This window comes from Lithobates pipiens, unplaced genomic scaffold, assembly GCF_037356315.1.
Source record: "Lithobates pipiens isolate NorthernLeopardFrog02 unplaced genomic scaffold, aLitPip1_a1.2 Scaffold_1, whole genome shotgun sequence".
Taxonomy (NCBI): Eukaryota; Metazoa; Chordata; class Amphibia; order Anura; family Ranidae; genus Lithobates; species Lithobates pipiens.
In genome coordinates this window covers 178,913,342-178,929,088 of record NW_027507685.1, presented here as the reverse complement: position 1 = coordinate 178,929,088, position 15,747 = coordinate 178,913,342, and the positions used below count along the sequence as shown (strand labels likewise).

The window sequence follows — 15,747 nt, the reverse complement described above, 5'->3', positions numbered from 1 at the left end:
GGGTGCTTGCATCCATACCCGTGCAGTGCTACGTTCCCACAGGTGTGCACATTTGCTTGCCAACAGTACTATTGGGATGCAATGCCAGCACAGACAGCCGCTGCACCCAATATGGCATCTATGTGGGTGCAGTTCTCTGGTCTCGCCCTGTGTTTGCGTTCAGGGACCTACACCCACATAGATGTCACATTGGAAACCGTGTCTGTGCAGGCACTCCATCACAATAGTCAACAGTAGTATGGAGATGAGCACACCTGTGACAACACAACCCTGCATCCCAATAGACAGAAATGGGACTGCCAGCACTGGGATGCACACAGTGCCTGCACAAGGCATTGATGTGATCGCTAAGGATGAGCTCTGGCGTGTTCGCACAGCCCATGTGCATAGCCTGCCAGTAAGTCGGCACTGAGCTGCGCTAATCGAAGGCAGTGAGACATTGTCACGATGCGCGGCTGCAGAGATCGGGAAATGTCTTACTGCCTGTGATTAGCACAGTACCGACTTCCTGGCGTTCTCTACACATGGGATGTGCGAACATGCCGGAGCTCATCCTTAGTGATCACCCCATTTGAACAATGCCTATAAGCAGGACTTTTTATTTTTTATATATTTTTTTTTTTCCCCACCCACCTCCCAGAACCACTGCCTTTAGAGAATACAGAAGCATGTAACATTTGTGATACTAAGTAATTTGTATGGAACTTGTTGATGAAAAAAAAAGCAATAAAAAAAATCCCCTGCAGCAACAATGGACCAGCCGCAATAGATCTCCCCACATCCAGCAACAATCGATCCCTAGTACGCCAAATGTTTGGCGGCATTTGCTGTAGAAGTCGCAGTAGAAACCGGCCAACATTGGGCCTGTGTGTACAGCAGCTGGTCTGACAAAAGCCAGCTTGATCAGAAGGGGCACGATTGGGGGGGGGGGGGGGGGGGAATCAGACGTTCTGTGCCAATTGTGTGTTTTGGTGGTGGGGGGGCGCCCCTGTCAGAACACTGCGCACTGGTGCTGCGCTAGCTGCTCAGCGGGGGAGATCGCTGTACTAACCTTACACAGTACAGGAGCTTTTCCTGAGTAAGGATGAGCTCCGGTGTGTTCGCACACTCCTTGTGTAGAGCCCGTCAGGAAGTTGGTGCTGCGCTAATCGCAGACACTGAGACATTGCCCCGATGCACAGCTGCAGAGATCGGGGAAATGTCTTGCTGCCTGTGATTGGGGCAGCACTGCAACGACTTCCTGGCAGGCTCTGCACGTGGACCATGCGAACACGCTGGAGCTCATCCCTACTCCTGAGCGCTACAGGTGTCTGCAGGTGTCTACAGTCCACTGGGTTGAAGGGGGGGGGGGGGCGCAAGAAAAAAAACCTCAGTGTGTGCCAGGCTTTTAGGCATTGGTAATGCCCGATGATAGTGACAAGGGGTAAAAAACAAAACTTTGCAGCCACAAAGCATCACAGCCGCAGCATATGAACAACACTGGCCTTTTGTAGCTTAAAGCGGTTCTGCACCAAAAAAAATATATATATTAAAAGCCAGCAGCTACTAATATTGCAGCTGCTGACTTTTATTAAATTGACACTTACCTGTCCCAGGGTCCAGCGATGTCGGCGGCAGATGACGAGCCATCGCTCGTCTCTCTGTTGCCCCCGCCGCCATCCTCTGTCAGGGAATCGGGAAGTGAAGTGTTGCGGCTTCACTCCCTAGTTCCCTACTGCGCATGTGCGTCTCTGCTGGTCCCCGCTGTGTCCTGGGAACTGTGTTTCCCAGAACACAACGGGGGGGGGGGGTGCATCTGCGGCGGTCTGTCCCGGAAGTGGGTGCAAATACCTGGATTATCCAGGTAACTGCACCCCCTTCCCCCCTGAAAGGTGCCGATTGCGGCACCAGAGGGGGGGAGGGATCAGATTAACGGAACTTCCACTTTAGGGTGAAGAACCGCTTTAAAGGATTAGTTCACCTTTATAAAATAACTGCCTATACAGATAAGGGGCATCTGCACAGTTTGTGTTTATCTACAGCTCTGACTAAAGTTGATTAATGTCCTTGGTGTAGGCCATTTATGTATCTCCTGAGCCAGGCAGGAATAAGTGAGGCCGAGCTGGTACTGCTCACCACCTCCATCACAAGAGTGAGTGCTCAAACTGAATCAGGGGAGAGAGAGCATGTAAGGAGGGTGAATCGGAGAAAGAGTGCACTCCTGTGATGATGAAGGTGATCAGTCGCTTAGCAACATCCTGGGAGTATTCCAGTCAGGCTTCAGAAGTGTGTAAATGACCCACACCTATAGCATGGGCATTGTTCAACTTTAGTCAGTTTGTTTTTTATCTACAAATACCCATTATCAAGTCTATGCAAACAACAACTTCCAAAACTTTGTATGCACAGCGCAACCAAGAGGACAATCCATTCTTTTGTAGATGTTTCCTCTCACTTCCTGTTGCATCTCAAGGAGAAGAAACAAAGAAGGGAAATCTACCCAAGTATGGCAATTATGTGGTTAAATCAGGTGGTGAGGAGGCAACGGAGGTGCCTGTCAAACGCCTAAAATGCGTGGATCACTTAACTTTTTAGAGGAGCGGCAGTCCATGCTGCACATGAGAATGAGCCCTAAGAGCCACCAAAATAATGTAGTTCAGGTGCATGGCAGATTAGGTCTCGTAAACTGCCATATTTTCCATTTTAGTTCTTGTACTTAAAGCAGAGTTCCACCCAAAAATGGAACCTCCGCTTTAAGTGAAGGTGACCCCCCCCGACATGCCACATTTGGCATGTAATTATTATTTTTTTTTTCTTGTGGGTGGGGGGCGGATACCCCCCCCCTTTTTTTAATTTTTTATATATATAATTTTGCAGCATCCAGCTCCCACTTCCTCCTGGGGGCTCCAGTGCTGGAAGGAAGTTCCTCTCCCCCCCCCCCCCCCTCCCTCTGTACAATCTTTTGGGACATGTCGCACAGGTCCCAGAAAATTGCCCAAGCCAATCACAGCACGGCTTGCACAGTGCGTGTCCGGATGTGAAGCCACAGCCAGGTGCCCACAGTCAGAATCCTGGCATCGAGAGAGGAGATGGGCTTTGTTCGCCTGCATTACTGGACCGTGGGACAGGTGAGTGTTCGATTATTAAAAGTCAGTAGCTGCTGACTTTTATATGGGTGGAACTCTGCTTTAAGGCTTGATTCACACCTATGCAATGTTAAATGGACTGTAGTGCAAAAAGCACTAAAAATGCATAGGTGTGAATCGGGCCTAAAAACCCCTGTCAGTTTGTTTTATACTGCCTCTATTCCTTTAGGTATATGGGACTTTGGGTGAGGCTATAGCAATTATGGAAGTGGGTTGAATGAAATACATATTTATTTATCAGGGAAAATTGTGTAAAACGCATCAATCACAGAAACCATGTAAAAGAAAAAGACATTATAATAAATGTAATTTCATATATATTGACACACCATATGAATGAGTGCATACAACACAGGTCTCTAGGGTACAATAATGTATAGTAAAAACGTGTAGCGCTTATTTGTTTTTACCACATTACAATGTGACCAATGTAATCAATACATGTGTTAGACTGTGCACAAAACACATAAAAAAAAAATTTATAAACATTTAAACACTCAATTGCTGTATATGTAAAGCTAGAATGTCCAAGTAAATATATATGAAAAAAATATGTCCACAAAAGTGGAAAAACAGCATGAAAACAGATGAAGAGTTCTCCAGATTTTCCGAGGTTACTGTGTGTGACACGATGAAGTGAAAAACAGTCCTACACCTTCTCCAAAGGATAATCACACAATCACCGCGTGAACCCTCCACCACATAAAATGGGGGCTTACCAGATTTAATGGATCCTACTCAAAATTATATTTGGAGGATCATATGTGCTTGTAGGTATACATAGGCTATTTTTGGAGTGTTGTCTTTTTCTGGAAGGCTTTCAAGTGTAGCTATTTTCTCTGCGGTATGTCTCCATCCACATAGATCATCATAGGTAATGGGATAGATATAAGGGAAGAAAGCAGGGACCACAATAGTGTAACTCCGTTTTTCGTTTCAAATAATTTAATTGAAAATTATCAAACTCACGTGTACAAAGAACATAAGCGCTTTTTCAGTAAAATCTCAGGCTGCAGTGAAGTCCCTAGGACTTCACTGCAGCCTGAGATTTTACTGAAAAAGCGCTTATGTTCTTTGTACACGTGAGTTTGATAATTTTCAATTAAATTATTTGAAACGAAAAACGGAGTTACACTATTGTGGTCCCTGCTTTCTTCCCTTATATCTATCCCATTACCTATGATGATCTATGTGGATGGAGACATACCGCAGAGAAAATAGCTACACTTGAAAGCCTTCCAGAAAAAGACAACACTCCAAAAATAGCCTATGTATACCTACAAGCACATATGATCCTCCAAATATAATTTTGAGTAGGATCCATTAAATCTGGTAAGCCCCCATTTTATGTGGTGGAGGGTTCACACGGTGATTGTGTGATTATCCTTTGGAGAAGGTGTAGGACTGTTTTTCACTTCATCGTGTCACACACAGTAACCTCGGAAAATCTGGAGAACTCTTCATCTGTTTTCATGCTGTTTTTCCACTTTTGTGGACATATTTTTTTCATATATATTTACTTGGACATTCTAGCTTTACATATACAGCAATTGAGTGTTTAAATGTTTATAAATTTTTTTTATGTGTTTTGTGCACAGTCTAACACATGTATTGATTACATTGGTCACATTGTAATGTGGTAAAAACAAATAAGCGCTACACGTTTTTCACAAAAATTTATTATGTCACATTTGTACACCTAGATGTTGTGTTAGCTGCTGTTTGTATACTGGTTACACATTCGAATAGCGCAGTGTTTTTGGTTCTTTTTTACAATAATGTATAGTAACCAACTGCCCCATGGAGATCTGAGTTAATAGGTAAACACATTACAATGAATTCATAAATGTACATGTAACATATAGACGCACTAGCAGATGAAAGCATATTAAAAACAGTAAAACCATGGTAACTAGAGAAGTAATGTTCCCAATAGATGGTTGAATGAGAGTATGTATCAGTGTCCCAAATGGCCAAAACTGATAATTGAATGGGGGCAGATGTCTGCATCTCATAAAATTCCCAACGTGTTTCGGGTATATCGCACTCATCAGGAGCTGATGCTGAAGCGTATCTATGGAATGATAAAATAGAAATTAATGGGAATTTAGTTGCACATATGCAAAAAAGGGCCGGACAAACTGCCTTGGGTACTTACAGGAATTCGCTACGATGGGATGTGGTGAGTGTAGAGCCAGGACCAATTGATCTGTCCCGGGAGCAGAGGTAATAATGAAGCCGCATGCAGTGCGAGGGGCACCCCAAGATCTCCCGAAGACGCAGGACTCACACGATTGATAGATATGTAATGGGACTGAACCAGTGGTGAAAGCCAAAGGGAGTCTATAAAATATATATCGCATTGTGGTGTCACATTATGGATGTACCCACAAGAGACAACTAGACATAAGTGCATAACAATCAAGGTGAAGAATAGATAACCTTGTAATGGCTTACTTGTGTCCCTAAATCCGAGGTAGGAAATGGTGATGGACCGTGACATCTAAAGTTGATGGAAACAAAAACTGCACTGGGGGAGGCCAGATATTGCCGCTCAGCACACATGCACGCTGGATCTTAGCAGCGTTACGTCAGCGGCATGAGCGAAGAGGAGCTCCGACGCAAATGATAAACACCACCCACGAAGGAAGCTTGCATTCCAAAGCTACGCCGGCTGGGATGGATGAACACCTGCTCCACGCCATGACACAAAATTGGCGTCCCCCCCCCTTTTTTTTTTTTTTCCACAAATAGAGCTTTCTTTTGGTGGTAGTTGATCACCTCTGCGTTTTTTTTTTATTTATTTTTTTTTTAATTATATATTTATATTTATTTTTTGCGCTATAAACAAAAATAGAGCGTCAATTTTGAAAAAAATGCAATATTTTTTACTTTTTGCTATAATAAATATCCCCCAAAAATATATAAAAAAAAAAAAAATAATTTTTTCCCTCAGTTTAGGCCAATACGTATTCTACATACTTTTGGTTAAAAAAAAAAACGCAATAAGTTTATTGATTGGTTTGCGCAAAAGTTATAGCGTCTACAGAATAGGGTATAGTTTTTATAGCATTTTTATAAATTTTTTTTTTTTACTAGTAATGGCGGCAATGGGGGAGTTTTTGTTTTTGTGGCCGCAACATTATGGCGGACATGTTGGACAATTTTGACACATTTTTGGGACCATTGGCATTAATACAGCGATCAGTGCGATTAAAAATGCACTGATTACTGTAAAAAATGTCACTGGCAGTGAAGGGGTTAAGTGTGTGTGTGTGTGTGTGTGTGTGTGTGTTTTTTTTTTCTTTGTAGGGGAGCGTGGCTTGGCGTGTGACGTCGCTGATTGTCTTTCCCTATGACAGAGAAAACAGATGATCAGTGACAGGCTCACTAGGAATCGCGAGGAGAGGTTTGTTTACACTTACCTCTCCCCGTTCTAAAGCTCTGTGACCTGATCGCGGGACAGCGGCGGCGATCGGGTCTCACGGTCACGGAGCTCAGGACCGGGTCATGAGTGCGCCGCTGCCAGCGCGCTTAAGACCCATGGCTGGGCACTTAAAGGGCAATGTACCTGTATGTGCTTGTGCCCAGCCGTCCCATTCTGCCGACGTATATCAGCACGAGGCGGTCCTTAAGTGGTTAAATACATTCCTCAAGTCACCAAGGAAATCCACTTTGTACACCAAATGCCTTTGTGCACCTAGATATTAGCTTGTAAAAGTAGTGGTGACATCATGAATGGGTTTCACCTCCTGCAGAAAGCAAAGCTGTGGGAGGGACCCAGCAGGCCCCTCCCACTACAGGAGGGTGCGGAGATGAGACCAGGCACCCTGCACAAGGACTGAGAGCAGTAGTGACTGGTCTTAATTACAGGGAGCTCCTACAGAGGAAGAATACTGAATGCTCTAATGCCGGCCATACACGATGCGAATTCCGAACGAAAATCCGAGCGAAAATAAAATCGACCGATTTTCGTATCGTTAGTGTGGTATGCGCGACATGCGATTTTCGTACGACAGGGCAAATTGACAAATCCAACATGTTGTTTTTTTTTTTCAAAAATCGTCCAAAAATCGTATCGTTAATGGCAGAGTTGGACGATTTGACATAAGAAAATGAACTGCGCACGATCTCTGGAAAGTATAAAACAACGAACGAATGGTCGAACGCAACACGGAATATAAAAAACCCGTTAAAACATAGTGTTTTAACGTACGATTTTCATACTTAATTGATGGCACATTCGCATGTTGTTGTGAGTGCCGCTTTCGTTTATCGTTCGACGGGTCGTTCGGAATTCGCATCGTGTATGGCCGGCATAAGAATACTGCACAGATCTTGAAGAGGTACACAAAGTGCACCAAGATTCAACTAAGAATACACATGCTGCTTCTGTGTAGACAGTATTGCTTATCGCAGAGTACAGCTTTATTACAACTAGGTAAGATAAATATTAAAAATAGTGTTTCTTGCAAAGAAAGTAGTAAGCACTCGCCTGTGCTGCCACTCAATGGTGAAGAGAAACCGCTGAGCAAATCTTCCGACACTCGGGTGGCCTACCTGGTCTCCCACCGCACACTCTCATTGTTACATTCTGAAGACTCTTCAGCCAGCAGTTTCTTTTCACAATAGCAGAGATTGACATTGCAATCGGCGATAAGAGATGAGTATTTACTTCTTTCCTGAAATTTTTTTTTAATTTCTGTATTCCTTGTGGTGAAAATCTCTTTAAATGTAATGGGCCTAATTTTTGTCTAGAACAATCCACACTGACATTTGCTAACTGTTATCTTTCCTTTCACAGGTGAGTCCCCTCTGCTGTGGCGAGATGCTATTGGAGACTCTGAGTTCCTGCGCGCTCTCGGGATAAATTTGGCCTTGCTTCTTGTATTTGTTTTCCAGCACAGCCTCATGGCCTGGCCTCTATTAAAGGATGGTGTGACTCGGGTGTTTGGTGTTCTTCAGCGCTCCATTTATATACTGTGCACTGCTGTCTCCCTCCAGGTATTGTCAGTCTTAATAAAAAGCATCATGGATACACCTTCTGTAATGCATTTTCTACTAGAATAGGGAACAAAAAAGCCGCAGTTCTTGTTACATTTAACATAAACTTGGAAAAATAGTTTTAGGTAGTTTTCCTTGAAAGGAGAAGTATAGCCAAAGCTTTTTTGGCTATAGTTTATTTTCTTTGGATCATAGGTGTGCAGTTAACTCCACACTCCTGTATATATGCCAGCTGTCGGATGACTTCACAGACACGGTCCAGGTTCTGAAAAGGTCCCGTCCATATGGTTGAAATCTACCCAGAACCCTTTACTGGCAGTTGGCTCAGCCTCTCAGCGAGCCGCTGAGATCCTTCTCGCTCCCCCTTCACAGCTCCGTGCCCCAGTGGGCGCTGGAGGGGCAGAGCAGAGTGCCGGTGGTTGGCATTGCAGGCTAAAGACTGAGGGCTGAGTGATCAGCAGCGTTTGAGCCTTCAGTTGTTGGTCTTAGAGGCAGAAGAAGACAGGTGCAGTTGGGATCAGTGCTACAGCCATTTAGGCAAATATAATTTTATATATTTTTTTCTAATCCCATACTTCTCTTTGAAATGATAAAAGGCTTCATTTTTAATTCAATTACTATTAGTGCCTTGAAAAAGTGTTCACACCCCTTGAAATTTTCTATATTTTGTCAGGTTACAATGAAAAATGTAAATGTATTTTATGTAATAGACCAACGTGAAGTGGAAGGAAAATTCTTTCAATGGCCAATTCTAACACGTGAATATGCTGTGATCGAAAACATTCCATTGTATCTCTGGTTGTATGTTTTGACTCGTTATCCTGCTGAAAGGTGAACCTCAAGTCTTTTGCAGACTCTAACAGGTTTTCTTCCAAGGTTGCCCTGTATGTGGCTCAATCCATCTTCCCATCAACTCTGATAAGCTTTCCTGTCCCTGCTGAAGAAAATAATCCCCACATGATTCTGCCACCACCATGTTTCAAGGTGGGAATGGTGTGTTCAGAGTGATGTGCAGTTTGAGTTTTCCACCACACACAGTGTTTTGCTTTTAGACCAAAAAGTTCAATTTTGGTCTCATCTGACCAGAGCACCTTCTTCCACATGTTGGTTGTGTCCTCCACATGGCTTCCTGAAAAAGGGACTTAAAGCGGTAGTAAACACGCAATTTATTTTTTTATTTTTTTTTTTATTTTTTTTTTTATTTTTTTTTTTATTTTTTTTTTATTTTTTAACCTGCAAAGCAAAAAGGCATAATGAGCTAGTATGCACCTCATACTAGCTCATTATGAAATACTTACCTTAGAACGAGGCCCCAACATCTGGCCCAATCCGTTTCTTCCGGGTATCGCGGCTCCGGCGCTGTGAGTGGCCGGAGCCGCGATATCGTCACTCCCGCGCATGCACGCGGGAGATTTCATTCCGGACGGCCACTGTCGGATTTTTAGGCCGAGAATCCCCTTGTGTGCATGCGCCGCTGCAGTCAGCGGCGCATACAGAGGGGAATATCTCCTAAACCGTACAGGTTTAGGAGATATATATATATATATATATATATATAATTTTTTTTTTTTTTTTTTTTTTTTTACCTACAGGTAAGCCTTATTATAGGCTTTCCTGTAGGTAAAAGTAAAAAATTCGAGTATACAACCACTTTAAGACTTTCCTTCAACAATGTTTCTTCTTGCCACCTTTCCATAAGGGCCAGATTTGTGGAATGCACAACCAATAGTTGTCCTGTGGACAGATTCTCCCACCTGAGCTGTGGATCTCTGCAGCTCCTCCAGGGTTACTATGGCCCTTTTGGCTGATTCTCTGATTAACCACTTGCCGACCGCCGCACGACGATGTACGTCGACAGAATGGCACGGGCAGGCATAAGGGCTTACATGTACGTCCTTGCCTGCCCGCCGGTCGGGGGCCCGATCGGGCCCCCGCCCGGTGCCTGCGGCGGTCGGTATTCGTTCGGGAGCGATCCCGGACGAGGGGACGGCCATTCATTCATGGCCACCCCCTCGCGATCGCTCCCGACGAATGAAAATGTCCCGTGACATCACTTCCTCTCCTGTAATGTAAACACAGGAGAGGAAGTGATGTATTCTCTCCTCCGTGTCGGTATTTTTCGTTCCGGCACCGAGGAGAGAGCATCGGTGAGTTGCACAAGCACTACACTACACAGTAGAACATGCCAGGCACACTCACACCCCCCCTTTACCCCGTGATCACCCCCCCTCGCCAGTGTCACTAAGGCTGGGTTCACATTGCAGCGGTTTATGAGAACGAATGTGATTCGCACCGCACTGCAGTGCAAATCACATCCGATCTCTGTGCGATTCGAGTTCAGCCATACAGATAGTATGGCTGAATTCGTGTCGCACCCGCCGCAAATTCGCACGGGACCCTTTTTTTGGCCCGCAGCAGAATCGGATCACATGGGTGTTCACACCATGCGATCCGAGTTTGCAGATCGCACTGCGATATGCGAACTGATCTGGGGGTGTCATTAACATTTCACTGACACTCCCAGCAGTTCGCATAGGGCAGTGTGAACTGCCGCCGGGAGGCATGTGATGCGGGAACCCGCCGCGGATTCATGGCGTTCCCGCATCGCTCCAGTGTGAACCCAGCCTAATAAGCGATCATTTTTCTGATCGCTGTATTAGTGTCACAGGTGACGCTAGTTAGGCAGGTAGGTATTTAGGTTCGCCGCAGCTTTTTATAGCGCCAGGGACCCCCATATACTACCGCATAAAGCCCCCTGATTTCCCCCTAGTTAACCCTTTTACCAGTGATCACCATATAACTGTTACAGGTGACGCTGGTTGGTTAGTTATTTTTTTTATAGTTTCAGGGCACCCGCCATTTATTACCTAATAATAAAGGTTTAACCCCCTGATCACCCGGCGGGTGTCATTTGTGACTGTAATAACTGTTAGGGCAGTTAGGGTTAGCCCCCTTTAGTTCTAAGGTACCCCCTAACCCCCCCCCCAATAAAGGTTTAACCCCGTGATCACCCCCCGTCGCCAGTGTCACTAAGGCTGGGTTCACATTGCAGCGGTTTATGAGAAGGGATGTGATTCGCACCGCACTGCAGTGCAAATCACATCCGATCTCTGTGCGATTCGAGTTCAGCCATACAGATAGTATGGCTGAATTCGTGTCGCACCCGCCGCAAACTCGCACGGGACCCTTTTTTTGGTCCGCAGCAGAATCGGATCGCATGGGTGTTCACACCATGCGATCTGAGTTTGCAGATCGCACTGCGATATGCGAACTGATCTGGGGGTGTCATTAACATTTCACTGACACTCCCAGCAGTTCGCATAGGGCAGTGTGAACTGCCGCCGGGAGGCATGTGATGCGGGAACCCGCCGCGGATTCATGGCGTTCCCGCATCGCTCCAGTGTGAACCCAGCCTAATAAGCGATCGTTTTTCTGATCACTGTATTAGTGTCACAGGTGACGCTAGTTAGGCAGGTAGGTATTTAGGTTCGCCGCAGCTTTTTATAGCGCCAGGGACCCCCATATACTACCGCATAAAGCCCCCTGATTGCCCCCTAGTTAACCCTTTCACCAGTGATCACCATATAACTGTTACAGGTGACGCTGGTTGGTTAGTTATTTTTTTTATAGTTTCAGGGCACCCGCCATTTATTACCTAGTCTCACTAGTGTACCCCTAAATTTAGGGGTGTCTACTTTCCAAAATGGGGTCATTTGGGGGGGCTTTGTGCCATCTTGGCATTTTATGGCCTTCAAAACTGTAACGCCCTTAGAAAGCCTGAAGGCGGTGCTTGGTTTTCGGGGCCCCGTACGCGGCTAGGCTCCCAAAAAGTCCCACATATGTAGTATCCCCGTACTCAAGAGAAGCAGCAGAATTTATTTTGGGGTGTCATTTCACATATGCCCATAGCATGTGTGAGCAATATATCATTTAGTGACAACTTTGTGTAAAAAAAAAAAAAAAAAAAAAAAAAATTATTTTTTGTCATTATTCAATCGCTTGAGGCAAAAAAATAAAATATTCAATGGGCTCAACATGCCACTTATCAATTTCCTTAGGGTGTCTACTTTCCAAAATGGGGTCATTTGGGGGGGGTTTGTACTGCCCTGCCATTTTAGCACCTCAAGAAATGAGATAGGCAGTCGTAAACTAAAAGCTTGCGTAAATTCCAGAAAACGTACCTTAGTTTGTAGATGTGACAACTTTTGCGCAAACCAATAAATATACAATTATTGACTTTTTTTTACCAAAGACATGTGGCTGAATACATTTTGGCCTAAATGTATGACTAAAATTGAGTTTATTGGATTTTTCTAATAACAAAAAGTAGAAAATATCATTTTTTTTCAAAATTTGCGGTCTTTTTACGTTTATATCGCAAAAAATTAAAATCGCAGAGGCAATCAAATACCATCAAAAGAAAGCTCTATTTGTGGGAAGAAAAGGACGCAAATTTTGTTTGGGTACAACATTGCATGACCGCGCAATTACCAGTTAAAGCAGCGCAGTGCCAAATTGTAAAAAGACCTCTGGTCATTTACCAGCAAAATGGTCCGGTCTGAAGGTGGTTAATGCTCTCCTTGCCCCACCTGCCAGGTTAGGTGGACAGCTATGTTTGGTAGGTTTACAGTTGTGCCATACTCTATGATGCTGTTTGTTCCCTAAGGTTCTTTAACAAACCACCTGAGGGCTTTGCAGAACAGCTGTATTGATACAGATTAAATTGCACACATGTGACCTCTATTTACTAATTAGGTGACTTCTGAAGGAAATTGGTTCCACTAGATTTTAGTTGGGGGTATCAGATTAAAGGGGGCTGAATACAAATGTACACCACACTTTTCATATTTATTTTGTAAAAAATCTGGAAAACCAGTTAGTTTTCCTGCCACTTTGTGTTGGTCTATCGCATAAAATAAATTTTCAATTTTTGGTTGTGACATGACAAAATGTGGAACATTTCAAGGGGGTATGATTACTTTTCAAGGCAATTTACATGTTTTTACACTTATGATTGCCTTTTGTATTGGCTACCAAAATTGACCTTTAACACATAATCATTACACCTTAAAGCCTCTTACACCAGGTATTGTGTGATGACAGACTGTTGACCTTAAAACTAACCGTTCGTACGCTCCTTCAGACAATTGTCCAACTTTTGGCCAACAAATATTGGATGGCAGGCTAGTAAATTTTCGGTTGACAACAGTCTTGTCAGATTTTTGTATTATCTGTAAACAAGTCCAAAGCACAAACACGCATGCTCGGAATCAATGCTCTCCAAACGCCACATTAGCAGAACGTGCCCAAAGGGTGGCGTTCAAGAGCTGAAATTCCACGTAGTATGTCACTATGTCCATGCTTGTTGGCTGGCAATTGTGTGCCGTTAGTATGCAAGACAAAATCCAGGCACACACCCTTTTGACAAAAGTCTGACACTCTGTTGGCCGACAATCCGATTGTGTATACAAGGCTTTTGACTGGGTCCATGGAATAGCTCACAGCAGGAGTCCGATGCTATTTATTCAACGGTTCAGGGCTGAATTCAGACCTGACATGGACCAAAAGACGCACAGGACTCCTGCATCAGAGCCGCTCCGGAGATGTGTGCATCGGCTTCATAGAGAGTCGGTCACAATCTCCTGTTATGTGAATTGGATGAGGAGAAACCCGTATCTAATTCGCAATAGTGTGAACCCAGTCTAAATTGTAACTCCACCTTTTTGTAACCTTCAATGTACAACCAAAACCTTAAGATCATTAACCCTTTATTTTTTTATTTTTTTGGGGTGAACATTGTGGACATATAGTTTACAACTGATAGTGATATCTGGCAGCACAGCAGGGTTAAAATGACTTAGAAGGGGGAAGCTAAACAGGAATTTTATGAGTAAAGGCTGTAATACCTTGAATTTGCTTGTCCTTGCTTTCCAAATGTTTAATGCTTGTCTGCCTGCTTTGATATGGTATCCCGGTTGTGCACGACCCTAGATATGGCACTAATGGGCACTTAACCACTTGCAGACCGGAAGATTTTTTTTTCCCCCTTAATGACCAGGTCATTTTTTTTTGCGATACGGCACTGTGTTGCTTTAACTAACAAATGCACTGTCTTGCGACGCTGTACCCAAACAAAATGGGTGTGTGTGTTTTCCCCCCACATAAATAGTCTTCTTTTTGTGGCATTTGATCAACCCTAACCCCCACTCTTTTTTGCGCTATAAACACAAACGCAAACAAAAAAAAAATTCTGCTATAATTGCAGCAGACAGATCGGACACTTGTTTTGGGACCATTGACATTTATACAGCGATCAGTGATGAAAAAACTTGCACCTGGCAGGGAAGAGGTTAACACTAGGGGGCGCTCAAGGGGTTAAATGTGTTTCCTGGGAGGTGTTTCTAACTGGGGGGGGGGGCGCGGGACTGACTGGAGGAGGAGAGAGATCGCTGTTCATAATCCCTAGGAACAGCAGAACTCTCTCCTCTCATGTCCTGTCAAAACGGGGATCTGTTTGTTTACATGTATGGTATGTTGAATTGATATCTGATGTGAACTACATGTACTTTTAATGTCTGGTTGTACAAATTTGTGACAACGCAAACCTTTGCCTGATTTAAAAAAAAAAAAAAGCTGCAAAAGTGACAAAAGCTTTAAGAGGGGTTTGCTTTGGACTAAACTCAGTATGTGGGTTTTTATTTAATTTATCTAGCTCAAAGTGTTTTTCCTCTATTCATAGATCATGATGAGATACTGGCAGTCTTTCCCACGTGGGCCCTTCCTTTGGAATGTCCCTACTGCTCCATGGAGTGCATTATTCCCTGTAATCTGCGCTCTGCTACACACCATATCATGGCTGCTTATTTTCAGTGTTCTACTTATTTTTGACTATGCAGAGCTCATGGGAATTAAGCAGGTAAGTGGATGGGGTAAAACTTAACACCTTTTTGTTTCCTAGTCCCTGTGTGTTTCCAGAAACCAGAGATACTTCTATTGCTAAAGTACATTTAGGACAACAGATTAAAGGGATACTAAAGTCTCCTTTAGAAAAAAATAAATAAAATAACTTTCAATTCCTCTAGTACCATATTCTGAGAAAGAAACCAAGATACCTGTAGAATTGCCCACCTTTTGAACAGTGGTGGACTATCTTACAGCACATAGATGTCTTCAGAAAGTGGCAGCATTCTGCACTCTCCCACCATATTATTATTGGCCTTAGGCGGAAGCCATCATCCACCCATTTTTAGGCAATCTTTTCCATCTTCTCACTAGCGGGTGGGACAAACCTCACCCAGTTCACGCCACATACTCTACTTTCCCAGCCCCAGTGTTATGGGCAATTCAAGACCAAGAGCAGCGGAGTGGAGTATTTTGCATATATGTTTGGGCACCTTAAAGTGCTATTACAGGCGCTGTGTTGTGTTTTTATTTATTTTTTTGAGTTGTTTAAACATAAACTTTTTTTTGTACTTGCCTGCTCTGTGCAGTGGTTTTGCAAAGAGCAGCCCTGATCCCCCCTCTTCTCAGTTTCCTTACCAGTGCTCCTGACCCCTCCTTCCTGCCAAGTGCCTCCAGAGCAAGGCTTGTTCCTGAGCCACTGCTCTGTCCATTCAGA

General features: G+C 44.0%; 1 protein-coding gene across 3 annotated transcripts in view; it reads left to right on the top strand.

The window, feature by feature from the left end:
- NRM (nurim) overlaps positions 1 to 15,747 on the top strand; it is a 47,618-nt gene that overhangs the window by 583 nt on the left and 31,288 nt on the right. For all 3 annotated transcript variants that reach the window (XR_013274091.1, XM_077478957.1, XM_077478956.1), the window contains exons 2-3: positions 7,930 to 8,129; positions 14,869 to 15,045. Coding sequence is in view for 2 of the 3 variants with exons in the window: in XM_077478957.1 (XP_077335083.1) it covers positions 7,930 to 8,129; positions 14,869 to 15,045 (377 nt within the window). In the remaining variant the exon portion in view is untranslated. The remainder of the gene's footprint in view (positions 1 to 7,929; positions 8,130 to 14,868; positions 15,046 to 15,747) is intronic.